Source organism: Mandrillus leucophaeus, unplaced genomic scaffold (assembly GCF_000951045.1).
Source record: "Mandrillus leucophaeus isolate KB7577 unplaced genomic scaffold, Mleu.le_1.0 Scaffold383, whole genome shotgun sequence".
In the NCBI taxonomy this organism is placed as follows: Eukaryota; Metazoa; Chordata; class Mammalia; order Primates; family Cercopithecidae; genus Mandrillus; species Mandrillus leucophaeus.
Window position 1 is genome coordinate 2,449,685 of NW_012104065.1, and position 22,268 is coordinate 2,471,952.

General features: G+C 39.9%; 1 protein-coding gene and 1 pseudogene across 4 annotated transcripts in view; one reads left to right on the top strand and one right to left on the bottom strand.

Annotated features, from left to right (window-relative positions):
- The window catches only part of DERA (deoxyribose-phosphate aldolase (putative)), a 140,216-nt gene that overhangs the window by 53,319 nt on the left and 64,629 nt on the right, over positions 1-22,268 (top strand). For 2 of the 4 annotated variants that reach the window (XM_011990828.1, XM_011990827.1), the window contains exon 6: positions 18,017-18,145. The exons of the other annotated variants lie outside the window; for them this stretch is intronic. In XM_011990828.1, the coding sequence (XP_011846218.1) occupies positions 18,017-18,145 (129 nt within the window). The remainder of the gene's footprint in view (positions 1-18,016; positions 18,146-22,268) is intronic. 4 annotated transcript variants of the gene reach the window in all.
- LOC105547296 lies at positions 7,643-8,719 on the bottom strand (annotated as a pseudogene).

Sequence of the window (22,268 nt, forward strand, 5' to 3'; positions counted from 1 at the left end):
CATTTTTGGCTTCAAGTAAGCTGGAAAATAGAGTTTTTAGCTTGGAATATTAGCTACTTTCCTGTACATTCCCATTTCCATTACCTTCACCCCTCCGCTCCCCAAGTTCCCCATTAATACTCATCAACATTTATAATTCTTGCCAGGTTTAAATTCTTGACAGTTCACAAATATCTTTTTGTATTTTGTGTTCCTTTTTTAATATTGTTCATGTGTGTGTTTTAGCCAATTACAGTCATTCTTATAAGGCATATTTTAAATAGATGTCTCTGTTCCTATATATTAATTTTGCTTATCTGCTTTTAGTTCACTAAGATTTAAGGCTAGAGTAAAATGAAAAAGTGAGTAAGCACAGTATTTAAAACAAATCTGGCAATAAAGTTTATGTGATTTAGTTGTATATAAACCTATGTGTCCTTTATATCTTAAGCAATTGTAGGTATAGAAATAGAGTTTATAACTTACACCTTTTATTAAGCAGTTGTAGATATAGAAATATGGTTTATATTATGCTACTAATTAGAAAATAAAATACAATAGGAGATGGGTTTTGATGCAATTGACTGCCTCTTAATGAACTCTAGGAATGGTTGTTTTTAAGAACTGATAATTTCCCAATAACAGGCATTTATGCAAAATATAATGACACATCTTTGTCCTGGACCATACTTTTATATTAACTCTTTTTCTGGTGTTAATAACCTCTCGACCCAAACAAATTGAAAAGGAACATTAATACTAGAAATTTAATTCTAAATAGAAACCTGAAATGACTTAGGACTTTTCACTGCAATATTTTGTCTTAATTTTGATTCTCAATTTAATTGCATATTGTATTTTTCTGTGTCATGTTTTAATATTAGCTGTTTATTAAAATATGAACGTAAACGAATGTCTTGGAATTTGTGGATGGAAATGTCTATCAAGCAATTGCATTTTTAAATCTAGGGCCCTCTCCCTTGTGCAGTGAGGTTTGTGGGATACTTGGTAAAGCACAATAGAAAGAACCTCATTTAATTTCATTTTTTAAGTTCTGGGGGACATGTGCCGAATGTGCAGATTTGTCGCATAGGTAAACGTGTGCCATGGTGGTTTGCTCCACCTATCAACCCATCACCTAGGTAGGTATTAAGTGCCGTATGCATTAGCTATTTTCCCTAATGCACTACCTGCCTCCACCCTTCCCCGACAGGCCTCAATGTGTGTTGTTCCCCTCCCTGGGTCCATGTGTTCTCATTAAGAACCCCATTTTTTTAAACCTGGCCCTTCAGAGTAGTCTTAACCATTTCTCATGGACATGAGAGTCCACAGTTTAGGGTATGAACTAGAGGAGACTGGAGTTTGGGGGTGAGGGAGGTCTCATATTCCTCTCTGGGTTCTCCTTAGTGACCATTTAAAATGTCCACTTTCCTGAAATTTCTTACTTTCCCACCCTCCTTGAAGTTCCTTCACTGTTAGCATGTGAACTACCTGCTACTTCTCAGAGAAGATAAAACCATCAGACAGGAGCTCCCTCCAGGTCCTTGTGTCAGGGCTGCTTTTCTTTGCTTCTTCCTTTGCTCCTTCCTCATAAATTCAGTCCCTCCACTGTGCTGTGGCTCTCATCTCCCCCTGCATTTTCAGAAGCCCTGCTCTATCCATTGGGCATTCTTTCTCTTGTGTCATCAGCCTCTCGCTGCCAGTTCATTGCCATTAAGCATTTAGACATACTCAAGCTTTTCTTAGCCATTTACGAAAGAACCCACATGCCGGCTTTCCCTTACCTTCATCCCCAGCAACGTCCTCCTTTCTTCTCTTCCCTTCATGACTAAAATTCTGAAAAGAAGACCCGGTGCGGTGGCTCACACCTGTAATCCCAGCACTTTGGGAGGCTGAAACGGGCACTTTGGGAGGCCTCATCCCCTTTTGCTCTGCGCCGCCCTAAGTTCTGTTTCCGCAGCGACACTCAGGGGCAGGGCGGCTTCCTCACTTGAGGTCGGAAGTTCGAAACCAGCCTGGCCAACATGGCAAAACCCTGTCTCTACTAAAAATACAAAAATTCGTTGGGTATGGTGGCACATACCTGTAATCCCAGCTACTCTGGAGGTTGAGGTGAGCGAATTGCTTGAACCTGGGAGGCAGAAGTTGCAGTGAGCCGAGATTGTGCCAATGCACTGCAGCCTGAGGGACAGAGTGAGATTCTGTCTAAAAAAAAAATTTGTTTTGAAAAGAGTTTATTTGTTTGTCTTGAGAAGTTCAAACTAATATACTAATGACCTCTCATCTCATTTTGTCCAGGTCATACTCCCTAGTTGTTTATTTAGCATTACCATGGAACATATGACACAGCAGACTGTTCCTTCCTTCTGGTAACACTTTCTTGTCGTGGCTTTAGTGACTACATTCCTGAGGTCTTCTTTTCTGTTTCTGATTACCCCTGCGTCTCATTTGGAAGCTCCTCCACCTCCTCTGTAATCTCAGATTCTGAGAACCATGGACACTGAACTGTGGTTCTCAGAGTCTGTCCCGGTGTGACTTTTCTGCAACCTTGGTGTACTTTCCTTTGGAAATGTCATGTCCTTGCTGATTTAAGTTACATTCCTTATGGCAAAGACAACCAAACCTCCTGAGCACCAGGACCACCTGGACCCAGGGCCACCTACTCCAGAACCCGTATTCCGTTGTATCACTATACCATGTTGCATTTCACCCATCATTTACATATAAGTAGACATTCAAAATCACTGAACCTTGATGAAATCAGAGAAATCTAGCTATTTTAGAAATAAATCTATTAGGCCAGGCACAGTGGCTTATGCCTGTAATCCTAGCACTCTGGGAGGCTGAGGCAGGCAGATCACTTGAGCCCAGGAGTTCAAGACCAGTCTGGACAAATGGCAAAACCCCATCTCTGAAAAAAAAAAAATTGCAAAAATTAGCCTGGCGTGGTGGTATGTGCCTGTACTCCCAGCTACTCAGGGTTGGGGCTGAGGTGGGAGGATTCCTTGAGCCTGGGAGGCAGAGGTTTCAGTGAGCCATGATTATGCCACTGCACTCATAAACCACTGTGTGTAGCCGTATTGATGCATTTGCAAAATAGCTTGAGCAAGAGAGTAAGACCCTATCTCAAAAAAAAAAAAAAAAAAAAAACTATTAAAAAATATTTTCATTTCCCTGACTTTCTTAACAATTTTTATTAAATACAATTCAATTTTTTATTGATTGTTCCAAACTGTTTTGTTACTGATTATATTATCCCAGAATACAGTGATGCTTTCAGGGGCCAGTGAAATCTCTGAGATGATTGGCCTCATAGCTCACAGTCCAGACTCTTTTTTGATTTATGTATCTTCTTATTTGTTACTGTTTTTTTGCCTGCTCCTTAGTAGTTAAGCTTTTTACTGTTAGGTCATGTTGAGCTCGTGATGGCACACTGTCCTTCCCTGACAGTCCTTCTGTCACTCCTGTCCAGCTGGACATGGAAATGTGGACAACTGCATTTCTCACTTATCGTCATAGTTTTAAACAAATAGGGTGTGGCATGTATTGTTGATTCTCAAAATTATAATACCTCACAAACATTTTCAAATGATTTGCCCCAGCTGCTTTCCTGACAGGATCTAGCATATCCGCCTGGGCATTTGTGATGAAAGAATTGAGGTGTGTATGTGAGGGAGGAATAGGCTCCTAAATGGGGAAAATCTCTCCAGGTGATTTTGTTCCCCTTCCCCACCAGTCCCAGGTCCTTATTAAGAGGTACTAACTCAGGACTCTTTCTTCTTCTTCTTCTTTTTTTTTTTTTTTTGACATAATTCCAGTTCTTAGTTGCATATACTTTAGGTGCCAGATAATGGAAGCATTGTTGAATTTACATACAGCAATGTATGTAAATTCATACATTGAATACATTCATATATTGTATGTTTTATTTTATTACTAGTACTAATTTAATTTTTATACAATTATTTGTATTTATATTTATATACAATTAATAAATTATCAATAAATATTTAACAATAAATTATTAATAAATAAATATATTTATATAAATATATTTATATAAATATATTTATATACAATTAATTGTATTTCCTATATGTTTCTATGCCTTTAGCCTGGATCTGTAGTTAGCTGTAAACAGGAGAGTTTGATGAATAAAGTGTTATCCCAGTGAATTTAGCTAAGAAATGCATCTGCTTTCTGCGCTCTTGAGAAAAGAAGGCTTTCCTTTCCCTGGGATGGCTGTGCTCTCTGATAAAGATAGCATCCAAATGGGGGCATCACCCAGCCAGCCAGCCAGGCCACCCAGTCATTGCTGATGTCACAGTCAGACCCAGAACAAATGCACTGTGAGAGGACAGTACTGGGAAAGCAGGAATAGTTGAAAGTTGCATCTTTGCATTTAGACAGATCTTGGTTGGAATCTTGGCTCTATTGTTTACTCTTGGACAGGTTCTTCTCTGTGTTTTCTGTTCCTTCTATGTAAAATGGAGATAATGACATCTACTTCACAGGGTTACAATAGGGAAGAAATTAGATAATGTATGTAAAATGATCATCCTGTTGCTTGACCCAGATGAAGCCCTCCTTGCTAGCTGCAATGTTGCCTTCTCCTTCTCCTTCCTGCTGCCCCTGTTGATGGTCTGTTATTAAGGGAAGTGACACATAGCACATGTGTTAAGTGAATAAAGTGGAACTCTAAAGACTTGGATTTTAGTCTTTATGATTTTGATAATTTATACCTAGACCTTGGGTAAACACTTCACTTCTCTCTGCTTCCATGTAAATGTTACAAATGAGGGGATAGGACATAATGATTTCTACAACCCTTTAGAACTATAATGATCTTTGATTTTATATTTAGTGTTTTCATTTTCAGTGAATATTATTCCCACAATTTGTACATGTAATACAATATTTCTTAATGGTGGTGGTGAAGTTGACATATAAGGTGCATTCCTTAAACAGTTCTTTGAAGAAAGCATTCACCACAAGTGGTTCATCATCTCATAAATCTTATTGAGCAGGTTTTAAAAATTGAATAATTTCCGTGCTCTGTAAATATACAGAGGTGTTCATTTTACTTTTTAAATGACTTTTTCTGTTGCATCTGTTTACCTAACATATTTACCAGTGACAGGGAAATGCTGTCAGATTGCACCTTGTTCAGGAATCTAGCTCCATGAGCTGAGGACCTGGAGCTGGCTTTACTAGCTTTGGGAGACTGATTCCATACTGGAGCACCAGCAGATGTCATTCCAAAGGTGGCTAGGATTGTCTGATATTCTGCAGCATCTCATGCTCAGTGAGCAATTGGAAGTACCTTTTGTCTCCTGTATCCAGAGCCTCATGTACTTTTCATCTCCTTCAATTGTTTACCCCTGAATTGCTATCTTAAATCTGGCCTGTGAAGTAACATACCTCATGGCTATCAAACATTTTAGGATAAGAAAATTAAATATCGGCACCAAAGTCACATTATTTTTCATTTTCTTATATGAAGAGAATCCTAAAGACCTTGAATCTGTGCAGTAATCTATTTTTCTTATTTGCTGATTTTTACACAAGAAGGATGGTAGAAAGAACATCTCATATAAATTGGTATATTTCTTTTATAGAGTGTTAATCATATTTTATTAGAAAAGTAGTTTCTAAATCTATCGACACTTTTTGGGGAGGAATTACATAATCTATAATTTGTGGTTTCTCTGTTTTAGGAGTTGTATATAACAGAAATTCTGGAAATACTTATGACAACTGTATACTTTTATGGGTTTTATTTTTATGCTACAATTCTTCAAAACTTTAGATACTATTGATAAAAATGTGCATCTTATCTCTTGTAGGTTATTATTATATCTGGTGTGTTAGCTTTTCTCTGCCTTAGTCTCACAAGATTAATTAGTTGCCTTGGTGAATGAAACTGTTCTTGAACATTTTGTGACTTCTTTAGTTTAAAAGGTGGCTGTACAATTTTATATTAAGTGTTTTACTGTACATATAATTATCTTAAGAGTTATTTTCAGGCCATTCTTGTGCAGTGTTGAACATCTTTCTGATACTCAAAAAATAATTGCTTAGATATGTTCGTTAACAATTATTTTTTAAGTGCCTTTGAATAGCAGGAAATATAAAAGGAAATATACTTTTTGACTTTTAGATAGGAAACAGTCTTTAAACACTTGGATTCTTACTTAAATCATAATTTTAAACATATAAGTTTTAGTAACAGAGTTTTTGTTGTCTGGAGCAGTGCTTTTCCAGAATACTTAGCAGATTGCCAGCTGCTTCAAAATTGAGAAGATACTTTCCTTTCAGGTGGACCCTAGAGAGAAGAAAGTTAATTTTATTTATTTATTTATAAGTGTTTTTAGCTTTTTGAGAGTTTTAAAATTTTCATGTCCTTTTTAGAAATATACCATTCTATGTTTTAAAATAGTGTTAAGAATGATCTCATTAAAAAAACTGAAAAAAAAAAAAAACCGGTGCACCCACATTTCCAACTCCATCTCCCCTTTCAGATTGTTCAAGATGTATACATGTTGATTGTTTATCTGTAGACCTAGTTCTTTCCATGTTATTATCAGCGGTTGACACCAAATTACCAAGTAGATATTTTTCCTTTGATTTAAATTTAGATTCCATTCCAGCAAAGCAACACGAAAAAACCTAATGTCTAGTTTTAGCTTCTGGTGATTAGGTTCTCCAGGTAAGAAGTGAAAATGGAGACTAAATGGTGTTACCATCTTTATTCAGAAAGTCATTATTTTCAGCAAAATGGGACCAAGGCAAAAAAATCCAGGTTGCAAGACTTGGAAAAACGAGTGTCCACCCCATGGGACATTTACAGATTGATCACTATGACAGCAGCTCTTTCTAGAGGTAATACTGTTGTCATTAGGTTGTGATAATTCTCCAGAGACCACAACAGCCCCATATTGAGAATATCTGGAAATTGTTCAGATGACACAAATTTTTGTTTTCTGTTGTTAAGGCTTCCATGGTGCCTTTCTGTGGCATCTGCCATTGGTTTTCTTTTTTTTGTTGTTGTTTTGTTTTTTCAAACCTCCTTTCAAATCAGGAAATTAAAATACAAGATTATTTTCCTCACCTATGCTCCTAGGCTCTTGTCTTGATACCCAGTGTTATGAAATCTATCAGGTAAACTGCTGGCCAACTGGGATGTCTGCTGAAATTTCTGGAGGTGGAATAGCAAATGAGTTCATCCAGCAAAGAGAGCATCTGAAGGTCCATGAGTCTTGTCAAGAAAACACAAAGTCCCACACATAAGACAGGGATGGGGAGTTTTTCGTCACTGAAGAGGCCATCTTTAGATGTCAACTCTTTTTTTTTCTTGAGATGGAGTTTCGTTCTTGTTGCCCAGGCAGGAGTGCAATGGCATGATCTCGGCTCACTGCAGTCTCCGCCTCCCAGGTTCTAGAGATTCTCCTTCCTCAGCCTCCAGGGTAGCTGGAATTACAAGTGTCCACCACCATGCCCGGCTAATTTTTTGTTTTTTTAATAGAGATGGCGTTTCTCCATGTTGGCCAGGCTGGTCTCGAACTCCTGACCTCAGGTGATCTACCCGCCTCGGCCTCCCAGAGTGCTGGGATTATAGGCGTGAGCCACTGTACCGGGCCAGATCTCAACTCTTAAAGAAAATTCAGGAACCACTGCTAAAATGAACAAGGCCAGCAGATTTCGGAGTACAGTCAGTCTTCAGTGAGGGCAGCTGTTTCCTAATTAAATTCCTGAATTTCTTTTTGGCTTCTGTCCTTTCTTCATTATCAAAGTACCAAACAGTATAGCACATCTGGTCTCATAGGAAGACAGCACCTCGTGTGGGTTCCTGCAGTCTAACCAGAACAGGAGTTTTTCACAAATGGCCTCCACATCTGCCATGAGCGATTTCTCCTCTGGAAATAGCCATAGGATCCTACCGTGTAGCCTGGTATCCCAATTCTTGTTCAGACAGTGGATGTAGGCGATGCAGCAGCCATTGTTGTTGGGGTTGTCCGCATGATGAATGTAACCTATTCCATTTTTTTTTTTTTTTTTGAGGCGGAGTCTCGCTCTGCCGCCCAGGCTGGAGTGCAGTGGCGCGATCTCGGCTCACTGCAAGCTCCGCCTCCCGGGTTCCCGCCATTCTCCTGCCTCAGCCTCCCAAGTAGCTGGGACTACAGGCGCCGCCACCACGCCCGGCTAATTTTTTTGTATTTTTTTTTAGTAGAGACGGGGTTTCATTGTGTTAGCCAGGATGGTCTCGATCTCCTGACCTCGTGATGCGCCCGTCTCGGCCTCCCAAAGTGCTGGGATTACAGGCTTGAGCCACCGCGCCCGGCCAACCTATTCCATTTTTAAGATAGCAAGCCACCATTGCCTTGGACCTCTCCTTCACATAGTATTTTCCCAGTGGCTCCTGCACTAGAGGACCAGCCTGTCAATGAGGGACAGGAGGAAGCTAATGGCCTTGCAGCCCTTCTTGTTGCTCCCAGTCTACATGAACTGGTCACCCACAGTTCACCTTTTGGAGACGCTGCACACAGCCCAGCCAGCTGGCTGTCCCGCAGGGCCCCCTTGCAATGCAGCTGCTTAATGTGCTCCTGGATGCAGTTGCCCACCACCTCCTTGCCCAGGAAGATTTGCAGGTTGCAGGAACTGACCTTCTGCAGACAGGGCATGATGTATACTCTAGGGAAAATTTCTCCAATTCCTGCCTCATGATGTGTCCCGGGGTGTTTCACGCACAGGGCAGAAGTCGGGAACCCCCAGCATGCACCCAGAGAGGGAATGATGTATGCAATGTGAAGCCAAGGTGTGGGGAGCGGGGCCATGGTCCCGAGCCACTGCAGTCAGTACCAGGGACAGGGGAAGGTTGCTCACAACTCTCAGGAGAAGGGATCTGCGTTCAGGGACCAGTGGGAGAGTGGTGCAGGACTCCACGATCTAGTGCTGGACTTGCAAGTTCATCTTAAATAGAGAAAACTAAAATGCTATAGATGCAAGTTCTGCCGGCGTGCGGGGACAGCATTGCAGAAGGTAGGGCAGGTTGTCAATCTGATTGGATGCTGTTTCAAACACGCAGTCTGACCCCTTTGCCTCCTCTCCAGCCCTTGGATCCACACTGATGCACACAGGCCTTTCTGAGTGTGGCCAAGTGCTCTGAGTTCTGTCAGTGAGTACTCCACTGACACAGCCTCACTTGTTTTTCAGCTGGGAACGACAGGCAGAGGTCAGGTTATGACTTCTACTTCTCAGTGTGGCAGTAGTAGGAGGGATGTGGGGAGACAAACAGGAGACAACTCTTCTGCTAGTTGTGCCACTGTATTGATTAAGCATCTGCAATGTAATATATCCTGGGTTTCTAGCACGCCCACTTTCACTACCCCTGAAAACCTCATTATAAGTGAAAACATTTATTAATAGGTTTTTAATGGGACATCATTATGCCAGCCACTTCTCTGGTGTATGTGTTTTGTTAAATTTTGCATTATTCTGACCACTTTGCAGTTGTGGTATTGGAATTCCATTTTCATTTGTCAGGCACCTTTGATAATAGCCTACCAAATTATTATTTTTCTAGTACATGGCAAGAATTGCTTTTTTTTTAAAATAGAGAATTTCCAGTTTTCATAAGGTTTGAAGTTTTAACAACAGACATATATTACATGTGGATATGTAAGCAGAAAAAATAGTAAAGGCTCTGGAGAATAAGGTCGTGATGGTTGCAGATATTTAACTGTGAGGACATTTACTGAAGTCTTACTTGTAATAGCAAAAAATCTGGAACCTTAAGTATCCAATAGGAAAATGATTGAATAAATTTTTTATGTCCATGTGATGGAATATTGTGCAGCCATTAATAATAGCTCCATAGACCTGTATTTATTAACATAGAAATATGTCAGGGATATATTGAAGGAAAAAAACATGTTACAGAATAATATGTACCATATATAATCACTTCTTTTTAAAGTCATAGAAGTCATAGAGTGATTGATAGTCTAGAAAGCCCTCCTGTAAGAAAAATATCTGGATGCTAAATTACAACAAACATACCAAATTATTTTTTAACTTTTATTTTTGAATGATTTTAAACTTACAAAAAACTTGTAAAATTGGTACACAAGACTACAGTTTTATCACTGAGATTCCCCAGTTATAAAGTGCTATCCCATTTACTTTTTTTGACTTATTTCCTCTGTGATGTGTGTACATACATATATAAATGACGTATTACATACATATTTTTCTGAACCATTAGGGAATAAGTTGCAGACCTGTTCACCTGTTACCCTTAAATACTTCAGTGTGTGTTTCCTGAAAACAAGGACAAGGACACTCTTGTACCAAGTCACAGTAGTGCATCAAAATCAGGAAATTAACATTGATAACCATATGGCCATTAAATCTACAGAGTATTCAGATTTTGCAGATTGTCCCAATAGTGTTGTTTATTAGGTCTAGGATCAGTTGTTTCATATTTCTTTAATATTCTTTAACCTAAGAATACTAAGAACAGTCCTCAGTCTTTCCTTGTCTTCGACGATTACGGGCCTGTTATTTTTGTAAAATATACCTCAGTTTGGGTTTGTTTGGTATTTTCTCACAATTAGATTCAGGTTATACATTTTTGGCAGGCGTACCATGGAACTTTTGCTCTGTTCTTCTCAGTGCATTATTTCAGGAGTCACAGGATGTTAATTTGTACGATTATTGATGATGTTCCTTTTTTTACTTGGCAAAGATGGTTTCTGCCAAGTTTCTCCATTGTAAAATTAATAAGTATTTTGCATTTTAATAAGTAATTAAAACAGATTATGAATGGAGATATTTTGAGACTATGTTAATATCCTTTTCCTCATCTAACTTTTATTCACTCTTTTAGCATCCATTGATGATTTTTCAGCTATTACTTTGATTTTCTAATTCTGTCATTTCTTCTATACTTATGAGTTGGCATTACCAAATCTGGGCATGATGTGGAACCCTAGAAAGCCAGATGTGGTATTGACATCCCTCCCTCCCTTCTTCCCTCTGTCCTTACTGGTCTCTCTTCTTCCCTCCCTTCCTTCCTGTCTCTCCTCACTGGTCTCTCTCCTTCCCTCCCTTCCTTCCTGTTTGTAAGAACTCATTGATTCTTATTTTACTCAATTGGTTATAATCCTTTACCATCATTATTTATTTTGATACTCAGTCCCAGATTTGGCCAGTGGGAGTGTAACTGCTCACTGGGTTCACCTTGCCTGCTGCCTACAGAGAGCCAGTTTCTCAAGACAGGGAATTACAGTAGAGAAAGAGTAATTCATGCTGAGCCAGCTGTATGGCAGACCAGAATTTTATTCTTACTCAAGTCAGTCTCCCTGAGCATTTGGGGATCAGTTTTTAAGGACAACTTGGTGGGTTGTCAGTGATCCAGGAATGTTAATTGGTTGGGTAGGAGATGGAATCCTAGGGAATTGAACCTGTCCTCTTGTGCTCAGTTAGTTTCTGGGTAGGGGCCACAAGGTCGAATGAGCCAGTTTATCAATTTGGGTGGTGCCAGCTGATCCATCAAGTGCAGGGCCTGCAAAATATCTCCAGCACTGATCTTAGGAGCAGTTTAGGGAGGGTTGGAATCTTGCAGCCCCCAGCTGCACGACTCTTAAGCCATAATTTCTAATCTTGTTAGTTCTACAAAGGCAGTCTAGTCCCCAGGCAGGAAGGAGGTTTGTTTTGGGAAAGCGCTGTTATTATCTTGTTTTAAACCATGAACTATCAACTAAGTTCCTCCCAAAGTTAGTTCAGCCTCTGCCCAGGAAGGACCAAGGACAGCTTAAAGGTGAGAAACAAGATGGAGTCAGTCAGGTTAGATCTCTTTTACTGTCTCAGTCATAATTTTGCAAAGACGGTTTCAGGAGCTGCTTCAAACTGGCTCCTCTGTCCTTTTTATGTTCCCATCATTCTTTAGAAACTTCCTTGCTTTCTTGTAATAGATGTTTCAGGTGTATCTTTTACTTTGTCTGCTCCAGCTTTGGAATCAGTCATTTCTCCAAGGAGCTCCTCCTCCTTTTATTGATTAATTGTATTTAGAAACCAAGATCTGGCTGCTAGGTATAACTCATTGCTATTCGGATGTTATTTTTCTAGGCCCTCTTATCAGACAGATCTAGTAAATACATGAACGTACACATATACACAGCACACACATAGAAACACACATTCATTTATATTTGTTTATCTGTATGTCAGTCTATAAATCTGTCTTAGAACTTACCACTTCACACTGATAACCTCTGTTACACTCCAGCATTGCATGGTTTATTCTTACTTTCCCCTTCCATATTTATACCCCTTCTTCTTGTCAGTGAGAAATCTTGCTCCCATTATCCATTATCTTCAGTATATTCATCTTTTTGATCAATATTTACCTAGTTGATCAATTGCTTTGTATTTGACAATCTCTAGAGCCTATGGGTTATCTTCCTGGCTCTACTTACCACGTCCTCCCCAACCCCTAGAATTTTCAGTCCTCGCTGGTAAGGACTTTCACTTTCCCCAGAGCTGACTGCACGTCCTCCTCACCTTGCCTCCACCCTGATGTGGCAACATGCAGGCTAAGAATTTCTCTAGGCCCCAGTGACATGGGGGCTAGGTTTCTCTTCACCTGCTTGGCAGTATGTGACTTGAGAAAATCCCTGCTCCCTCTTGTCTGTGGTTGAGAGCTCCCAAAGACAGAGTTCAGAATCATCTTTCTAAATCAACAAGAGGCTCTTTCATTTTAGTTATAACAGCTTAAACTTTTAGAGTAAGTCAACGTTTACCATCATTTTACATGTGCTTATTATTAAAGGTGGATCTGAAGGAAAAATGATTACCTTCCTAACCATTTTAATACTTTTATATTTATTGGCAGAATTTGAGAAGGGTTTGAGCTATAAAAGTAAAGCTCTCCTATCTAATCTTGAGGAGAAAAATGAATCTTGGAGAGGTTCAGTAACTTTCCCAAGTAACACAACTAATCAGCGGCCAAGCAAGGGCTGAAAAGTCCTGATTCAAAAATGCGAACTCTACTGTAGCACCATACTCTTGTTTTCTTCCCATCCAGGGGAGCTAAAAGAGCAATTTATAGATCATTTTTAGTGTATTATACAAAATTAAGTATCTTAGGTTTCTGAATTACCTTGGAACTTTTCATTTTATGCAGCTTTTTTACCCTAGAAGCATGAAAACCAGGTCTTAGGATTATAATGCCCATCTGTCAAGTGAGTAGTTTGAACTGGAAGGGAATTGACATCCCTTTAAGTTCTGAGTTTTGACGACTCTGTGGCTCGAAGCACTGCAGTGTATTTCCCTGAGAATATGTTGTAACTACAGTGAGTGTGCCTGTGCATGCATGTGTGTTATGTGTGCTGGAATAGAGGCAGAAAATTTTGAGGAAATACAGTTTTATTCCACGTATGAAGGCATGACGAGTCCTTTCTGTAAGATTTGGGGCAGGTCATTCATCTCTCCATGTCTCACTTTTCCTTTTGAGATGAAGTTTCGCTCTTGTTGCCCAGGCTGGAGTGCAATTGCGCAATCTTGGCTCACTGCAACCTCTGTCTCCTGGATTCAAGCAGTCCTCCTGCTTCAGCCTCTCTAGTAACTGGGATTATAGGTGTCCACCACCACGCCCTGCTCATTTTTTGTACTTTTTTAGTAGAGAAGGGGGTTCACCAGGTTGCCAGGCTGGTCTCGAACTCCTGACCTCAGGTGATCCACCTGCCTCGGTCTCCCAAAGTGCTGGGATTACAGGCGTGAGCCACTGTGCCTGGCCCACATCTTACTTTTCACATTGGAAACATGAAGGTAACTGAACTATCTCACAAGGGAATGGTTAAATGGTGTGTGGAGAACACTGAGCATTTTTGAGGGAATAAGCTTTGAAAACGTAGGGGATTTCTTATCCTTTATAATAATTATTCCTCATGCAAAATTTTTTGGAAAGGGCATCTGTTGAACTTATTACTTCACTTGTAATTTCCTCTGCGTGTGTGGTCTAGCAGCAATTATAATAACTCCACACCCCACCATTGTCCTTTCCTATGAACATAGGGGAAAACCTGCTCATTCATTTTTCCATTGTTTGGCTTATTTATATTGAAAGGAAAGTGCCAGCTGAGTTTGTTAAAGGACATAATTTGAGATTGACTGGGTTACATTTCAGCCATCAAGCCACTTTGATTAGCATATGTCATTCCTCTAGTTTCCAAGGTGTCTATCATGGTACTGTCAAAGTACTCAAAATGACCTAAACACTAATAATGCTTCTTTGTGGTTTCTATGGCTTGTGTTGGAGTGGTCTATTTTTTCTTATATGTAAGATCGGCAAATTCTAGTTGTGCTTTCATAAGTATTAGGACAGTGCTTGCTTTTTGTTGTTGTTGTTGTTCATTATAGTTATTTTTGGGTTTTTGGAAGTGTATGAGAAAGAATGTGGGAAGCTGGTATTGAATGATTAAATGCCTACTAAATGCCTGGTTCTGTTCTAGCCACATGTATTATTTAATCGTCACAAAAATATGTGAGCAAACCAAGCCTCCCTAAGTAATTAGGCTTATAGAAATTGAGTAATTCCTAAATGTTTACACAACTAGCAAGTAGCAAAAACTGTCTATGTCAAGAGTCTGCTATTCAATGTAGCATGGGTTCTTAACTTAAAAACAAACTTGTTTGTGATATATAGTAAACTTTTTTCCCCAGACTGTTTTTTAGGGGCCCAAAGAGGTTTTATGTTCTTTAAGGAACATAGATCGTGGTGTCCTCAGCTTTTGTAAGTCCCTCTGTAATCTGAGCCTGATAAGCACCGAGTAATAACAGTAACACCATCACTGCTGCCACCAACAACTTTGAAAACAGGAACTGACATTCCTTGAGCATGAACAATGTGCGGGATATTGTCCTTATCTATTCATGTATGTTAACCTGTTTGATGCTCAAAATAACTCCGTGAGGTGTGCATACTTCTATCATTCCCATTTTGTAAATGAACGTGGGACAGGTTTAGAGTTAAGTAACTTACCCAAATCAAACAGTAAACTAGTAGTAGAGTTGGGGTGTGAATCCATATACTCAGGAGAACCCACATTATTGTCTACAATACCATACGTCTTCAGTAAATATTCATGAGTTGAAGATGAACAAAACCAATTCTGATTAAGTGAAGCTGAAAGGGGATTTATTATATTAGAAAGACATAAAGCAGCTCACTGAATAAGGAGAAAAAAAGCAGGACCATGAGAGAATAAGGAGCAGAGGACACAGTCAGATTGTGCCACAGGAAGAGCGTGGTCCCAGGGCCACTGCTGGTGCTGCTCCTGCTGGCCAGCACAGGTACCACACTGTTGGCTGGTCGCTGGCCTCTGGGACACTGGACTTTTGGATCTCCTGCTATTGCTGATACTGCACTAATAAGGAAAATATCTAACTATTCTTTCATCTTTGCCTCACTCTGTAAGATTCAAAGGCCTGGGTAGAAGCAATCACTTGATAGAGCCCAGGTCACATTTTAAAAAGACCAGATTTGGTATAACTTTTGATGTAATTGTTCTAGTATATTTTGGGCAGAATGGTAACAAAGAAATGACAACTTTCCACCTGTTAAACCTTAAAGATTAAGATATTTTCTCAGAAAAACTTGACCCTATTATGTGGTAAAATAGGCCAGTAAAATGATTTTAGAAATTGGCAGTTAACGAATGAGAAGGCATTGGCTGCATATTTGTAAATCCAGTTATGTTGTAAGTGAGCACTTTTGGTTCATTCTGTTTGGATCATGGATTAAAGAGCATAACTTCCAAATAACTGAATCATAAAATACCTCTGGTTTTCCTGGTTAATTTTAACTATACTTCAAGAAATTCACTTGGCATCAGAAGGTAGTACTCTAGAAAAAGGATTATTTTTTTGGTTCACAAATATGGCTGTGATCAGTGTTTTAAGAATTTGTTTTACAGGCCAAAGTTCACTTTAACAACTGCTATAATAAAATACTTTCAAGCCTTGTCTGATGGCTCACTGATTGTAAGCAGTAATCCATACAACAGAACTTTGGTTACTGGAACTGGGTCAGGCCATGAAATAAGATTTGACTTTTATAACACAACACTTAGTGGAAATTCATTTTACTAGAATTCTGAACTTAATAATTAAACTTTTTGAGTGCTTATAACATGTCAGGCAGTATGCAAAGTACTTTGTATCTCTCTCTCTTATTCCTAGTAACCCTGTAAAGTAAATATTATTGACACCTTAAGGATGGAGCTGATGCTGAGAGAAATAACTTGCCAAAGGTCCCACAGGAAATGATGGAGTTGGGTTTTAAATCTGCATTTGTCTCACTCTAAAGCCAGCTTTTAATGACAACACTGTTTTGTGGAAGAAAATCATTAATTAAATCACAAGTTAACTTGGATTAGTGTTCTTGGATTTTTAGATCAGAAGATTTTCCTTGTCACTTGTTCTTAGAGAACAAGTTTCTTTTTTTAGATTCAATAACTCAAGAAATGTCATTCCATCCAATTCATTCGCTGAATTAAAAGAATATATATATTTTTTTGCTACATAGTCTATTACTATTTTTAACATTCTTATACAGGTTGTCACATTGAAGGCATAAGTAGGATGATTTTCTCCCAGGTTAGGTAGATGGGCAGGGTAAGGTAGGTGGTGTGGCATCTCAGATCAATCATCCCTAGTACTCAGAACTGCGCATTACTAAGGATCTGTGAAAATAGTCTGTTCTTTATTGAAGAACCTTCTGTGGGTACCATCTCTCAGTGGTAACAAACTTTCTAAACTGAGCATCTTGGAATAGAATATTTGCTTTCATTTCTCTTCATTTTTCACTTTTGAGCTTCAAGTTCATGTTTTCTAGGACTGAGAAGGCAAGTTTTATTTGGCCGTTACAACTCTTGTGGTTTGAACTGAGTTTGCTAACTTGAGACTAATTTTTCATTTTTTTATGTACTTTAGTAAGCCTGTGAATTACAGAACTCTCATTTTAGCTTTAAGAAATGCTTACCCCAATGCTTATTATGAATGTTTCCCTCCTGCTTGGTTTAGTCCATGTGCTTATAAAACTACTTCCTATGAAAGATTCTCAAATACAAAGGAAAGAAAAAGCCTTGATCCTGATACCATGGCAGTAGCCTGAGTTCAAGAAATGAAAGTGGCCGGCCTGATACAGGGTAAAAGCCAAAATCCGCTGGTGTCATTGAAAAAAGACTTAAATAAGTTTTTAAAGATTTAATACCCATGATTTTGGTCTAATTTGCTTACTAAAATCCTGTTACCTTTCATATGAGATGTTACCTTGAATATGAAATATGAAATAAATCTGGGCACAATGTGGAACCCTCCAAAGCCAGATGTGGTCCTGGGGTGATGGGCTCAGGGGTTAATAGATTCAAGGCAGCATCTCTGAGCCTCCCTAGAGATGGCTTTGTGCACATGCATCCAACACTACCTGGCCAGGCTCAACGCTTTTTAGTCAGACATATAAACATACTCTGGCAGGCAGTGGGGCAAGCTGCTGTGTCTGTTGTCATGAACATAACTCTCGAGAAAGGTGTGTTTTGTATTTCAACCAAAGAACCTATTACTTGTGAATGGAAGAGTTAATAAGAACCTAAGATTTATTTTATTACTTTTCAAAGGGGTACACCACTGTATGTATAGTAGCTACATTTGTTTTTTGTTGGAAGCAACCATCATATGGACAAGACAGAAATTATTTATAATTTGCATGTCATTATGATATTTAAAAAGCTCTATGTCTCTGGACCTCAGGCCAGGGCTTAGAAACGGTTTCATGGTAGCAAACCAAGCATTCCTTGTAACAGGATGTGAACTGCAACAGAATGCTCCAGGCAATGTTAAATTGGGGTGATTTTTAGAAAGTGACAAATGTTTTATGTTTCCTAAATGTGAAATGGGTTCTACCAGCTCTAAACGGCTGCCAAGTTATGTTATCACTTGCCTGCTTTGTAACTGCCTCAATTATTTTCTTTCCCAGCCCTGTATGATGAGATTCGTCAGTTTCGCAAGGCCTGTGGGGAGGCTCATCTGAAAACTATATTAGCAACAGGAGAGCTTGGATCTCTTACTAATGTCTATAAAGCCAGTATGATAGCAATGATGGCAGGTAAGTGTTTTGTATTCAAATGATGTTTTCTATTGAATTGATGTTTTTAGGAGAAATTTAAGTAAGTGAAAGCATTTAGCTATTATTAAACATGCTAACCACTTGGAATTTTTTTGTGGGAGGAATCCGATATTTTGTAAAAACATGTCCAGTGTGAAGTGGTCAAAAACTCCTGGCTGTCTTCCACATTTTTTTTTTTTTTGTGGCATTTCATTGCTGCACTATGCTTATAAGGCAGTAGATGGCTCTCTTGTTAGTGAATTGCCTTCTGTTTTATTCTTTGATTATTCACTCATCAACATATGTTAGACAGGAATTTCTTTAACTCTGACTTACTCCTCTCTGAATGTAAGCTTTTCATTTATCTCAGAGGTATGTATCCATACTATCTGAGACAACCTCTGCCTTTGTTTGTGTTAATGTTTTAAAATTTAGTGCAGTATCATTGATTTTTATACTTTCAAATATGAGTTGACTTATTCTTTATCTCTGAACAGCAGGTCTATCCATTTAGACATCCACGCTTGCAGCCTAGGAGTCATGCTTGGTGCTTTCTTTTTCTCACCTCACATAAATCAGTGAATAAGCCTTGAGAGTTCTCTCTAGACCTCTTTGCTGTGTTTGACACGTCTTCCCTCCATTCTGAGTGCTGCTGTCTTAGGCCACCATCCTCCTCCACAGGGATTACTTCAGCTGTTCCCCGTCTTCTTGACTTTTGTTCCCCTCCAATCTGTTCTCCACACTGTCGCCACAATTTTTTTTAATGCTAATTTTATTAGGGTACTGCTTGCTTAAAATTCCTTCAGTTGTTTCCCTTCCTCTTCATGGTAAAATGTACATTCGTAGATTCTTATTTTAAAAAGGTCTTTCCTAAGACCCTGGCTGTGCCTCTGCCATCTCATTTTCCCGTCACACCATGTTCTCCAGCCATGTAGAATTACTTGCAGTTCTCTGCAGATGGTGCCATCCAACCTTTTGAGTCTTTGTACGTTCTGTGTCTGCCTCCTGCTTGGAATGCCTTTTGCCCAAATAACTCAACATCTTTGGGTTCTGCACAGGTACCACCTTTTTCAGGAATTATTTCCCCTGATACTGCTTCTCCCGCTACTGTTTGGCTCATTATCTCCTCTGTGTGTCCCCACAGCATTCAATTAAAAGCCCTGTCTTATAACTTATCACATGACATTGTGATTGAGTGTTGAATTTCTAGGTGTCCTTCTAGGAGCCCTATATTTGGAGGAAGATACCTGGTTTCTCTGGTCTTGAATCTGGGCCAGCCATACTCTTAGGTACTTCTCGAGTGCTCTGTCAGGCCTAGCAGATCATTCCTTGGAACTCTACTGAAAATCAGCCTACTAGTCATCAGTGGTGTTGTTGGTCTGGTCACAGCTGCTGTATCTAGAAAATATCTGCACTTGTCGTCTGAGAGCAAAATCTCAGAAAAACCTAAGGATGAGAAGGGATGGAACACTTTGAACAGTTGTTCGTCAGTGATGCTGGCATTTCAAAGATTCATAGTAGAAGACTCACTGTGCCTCTTACGAACGTGGGAAAAGCCCCTTGGAGGCTACCTGGTGTGCAGGTAACCCCCCTTTTATGCTCCTTGCCAGCACAAGTGATTGTTAGCCCGGGTAACAAAGTAAAAGTTTGGAGACGAATAACAGCAGCCGCTTACAGTACATGCTTTGTGGTAGCCACACTGTTGGTTGTACTCATGAAGCTGAGATACTCCTCAGGGTCACATCGGAGCCAATCTTGTGATATCTGTTACCCCAGCTGTTATCCTGGTCACAATGAAAGTGTATTCATTCTGGAGGTCAGCCAACCCTGTCCTAACCACAGCACTTACTCCTCATGTGTCTGGAATTTATTCCCTCCAGTGGGTTCTTGGTCTCGCTGACTTCAAGAATGAAGTTGCGGACCCTCGCGGTGAAGACGGTGTGTCCAGAGTTTGTTCCTTCAGATGTTCAGGTGTATCTGGAGTTTCTTCCTTTGGTGGGTTTATGGTCTCCCTGACTTCAGGAGTGAAGCTGCAGACCTTTGCAGTGAATGTTACAGCTCTTAAAGTTGGTGCATCTGGAGTTGTTTGTTCCTCCCAGTGGGTTCGTGGTCTTGCTGACTTCAGGAGTGAAGCCACAGACCTTCGCAGTGAGTGTTACAGCTCGTAAAGGTGGCACGTCCAGAGTTGTTTTCTCCTCCTGGTGGGTTTGTGGTCTTGCTGACTTCAGGAATGAAGCCACAGACCCTCACGGTGAGTGTTACAGCTCATAAAGCTAGTGCAGATGCAAAGAGTGAGCAGCAGCAAGATTTATTGTGAAGAGCAAAAGAACAGAGCTTCCACAGTGTGTAAGGGGACCCGAGCAGGTTGCCGCTGCTGGCTGGGGTGCCCAGCTTTTGTTCCCTTATTTGTCCCCACCCATGTCCTGCTGATTGGTGTGGTTTTACAGAGTGCTGATTGGTGCATTTACAATCTTTTAGCTAGACACAGAGCACTGATTTGTGCATTTACAATCCTTTAGCTAGACAGAAATGTTCTCCAAGTCCCCACTCGACCCAGGAAGTCCAGCTGGCTTCACCTCTCCCCCTCTAAACAGGATACCCCAACTGCTGTTGGGAATTGGGCGATGACCGCTCTAGCTACTTCCTGCTGGATGGGGGTGAAGAAGGGGCCCTGAAATTGTAGTGTCCTCCAGAGGAGAACTCTTTAGGCCAGTGAAAGGGCCAGCGGGTCAGTCCAGGGGTCCTTGGTAGAAGTTGTTAGTTGAGCTCATTTGGGGTTCCATTTGTAAGACTGTAGTTTGATGGCCTTGATTCTAGAGGAAACAAATTTGACAAGGAGGTTAAAAATAAAGGGCCCAAAGGTGAGTAATAGCAAGATGGCTGTCACAGGACCTAGAAAGGGGAGAAGCCATGTCGCCCAACTCCAGAGGTTGGTATAAGAGTTTGAAAGGCTATGTCTGATTTCAGAAACCTTTTCCTATAAATGTCGAGTGGTATCTCGTACTATCCCTGACTGGTTAGTGTAAAAACAACACTCTTCCCCTAAGAAGGTGCAGAATCCTCCTTTCTCAGCAGTGAAGAGGTCTAGGCCTTGGCAATTTTGGAGAGTCACTGCTGCCAAAGAGTCTATTTGGGATTGTAGAGTAAGAATAGATTTTGTTATTTCTTGCAAACTGTCTGAGGAATCCTTTGAGAGTGTGTGGTAGTAGGATAATACATGTTGCACTGTTAACTTTTAGCAAACTTTACTTTAGTTGAAAACTTTGTAAGTTTGGGATTTTAATTTTTCTTTGCTATTAATGAAACCTCGTTCAGTTCATATTAACTTAGAATTGGTACAGATGACTCCTTCCTGATTCTGTAAGTATTTTAAGATTTGGCTGAGTGCAAACAACTCGCAGGTTTGAGCAGACCAGTTATTAGGCAATTTTTCTAACTCTGCTTCTACAAGAGTTTCCTTATCAGTTACTGAATACCCACTGTGTCTTTTTCCCTTAATTGCCTAGGAAGAACCGTCTATTGTCCTGTCCTGAAGGGAGTTCCTCCTAGATCTGGTCGGACCTTTGTATGGTAATGAATTCTGATTTAGATCCCGTGGTAGGAAACTTGCTGGGTTAAGGATTTTTGATAGGAAGGCTATGGGTTGTCAGTGGCCTCAGTGCTTTTGGGCTACACTCTTGTTTACACTCACAACAAGGTGGTGTTGGAGTGTTATAGGGTTACAGAGAAGACCTTCAATTATCAATTATAGGTTTTAAATTTACCCTGGTTTTTAAAGGAATAGGGTACACTGTTTTTTCTTTACCACTTCTATCTCTCTCTTTCTCTGTCTCTGATTTCTTCTTTGTCTGTCTCTCTCTTTCTCTCTGACTCCCTCTTTGTCTCTTCCTGTCTTTCCTTCTTTGACTTTCTGTCTCTGTCTCTTCCTCTCTCTGTCTCTCTTTGTCTCTGTCTCTTCCTCTGTCTTCTTCTCTTTGTCTCTCTGTTTCTTCCTCTCTCTCTTTCCTTCTGTCTTTGACTTTGTCTCTCTTTCTCTGTCTATCTCTCTGTCTTTCCTCTCTGCTGGTTTTGGCAGTGTAAGACTGCCACTTCCTTGGGTTTTTGCACTGTGTGCAATAACTCC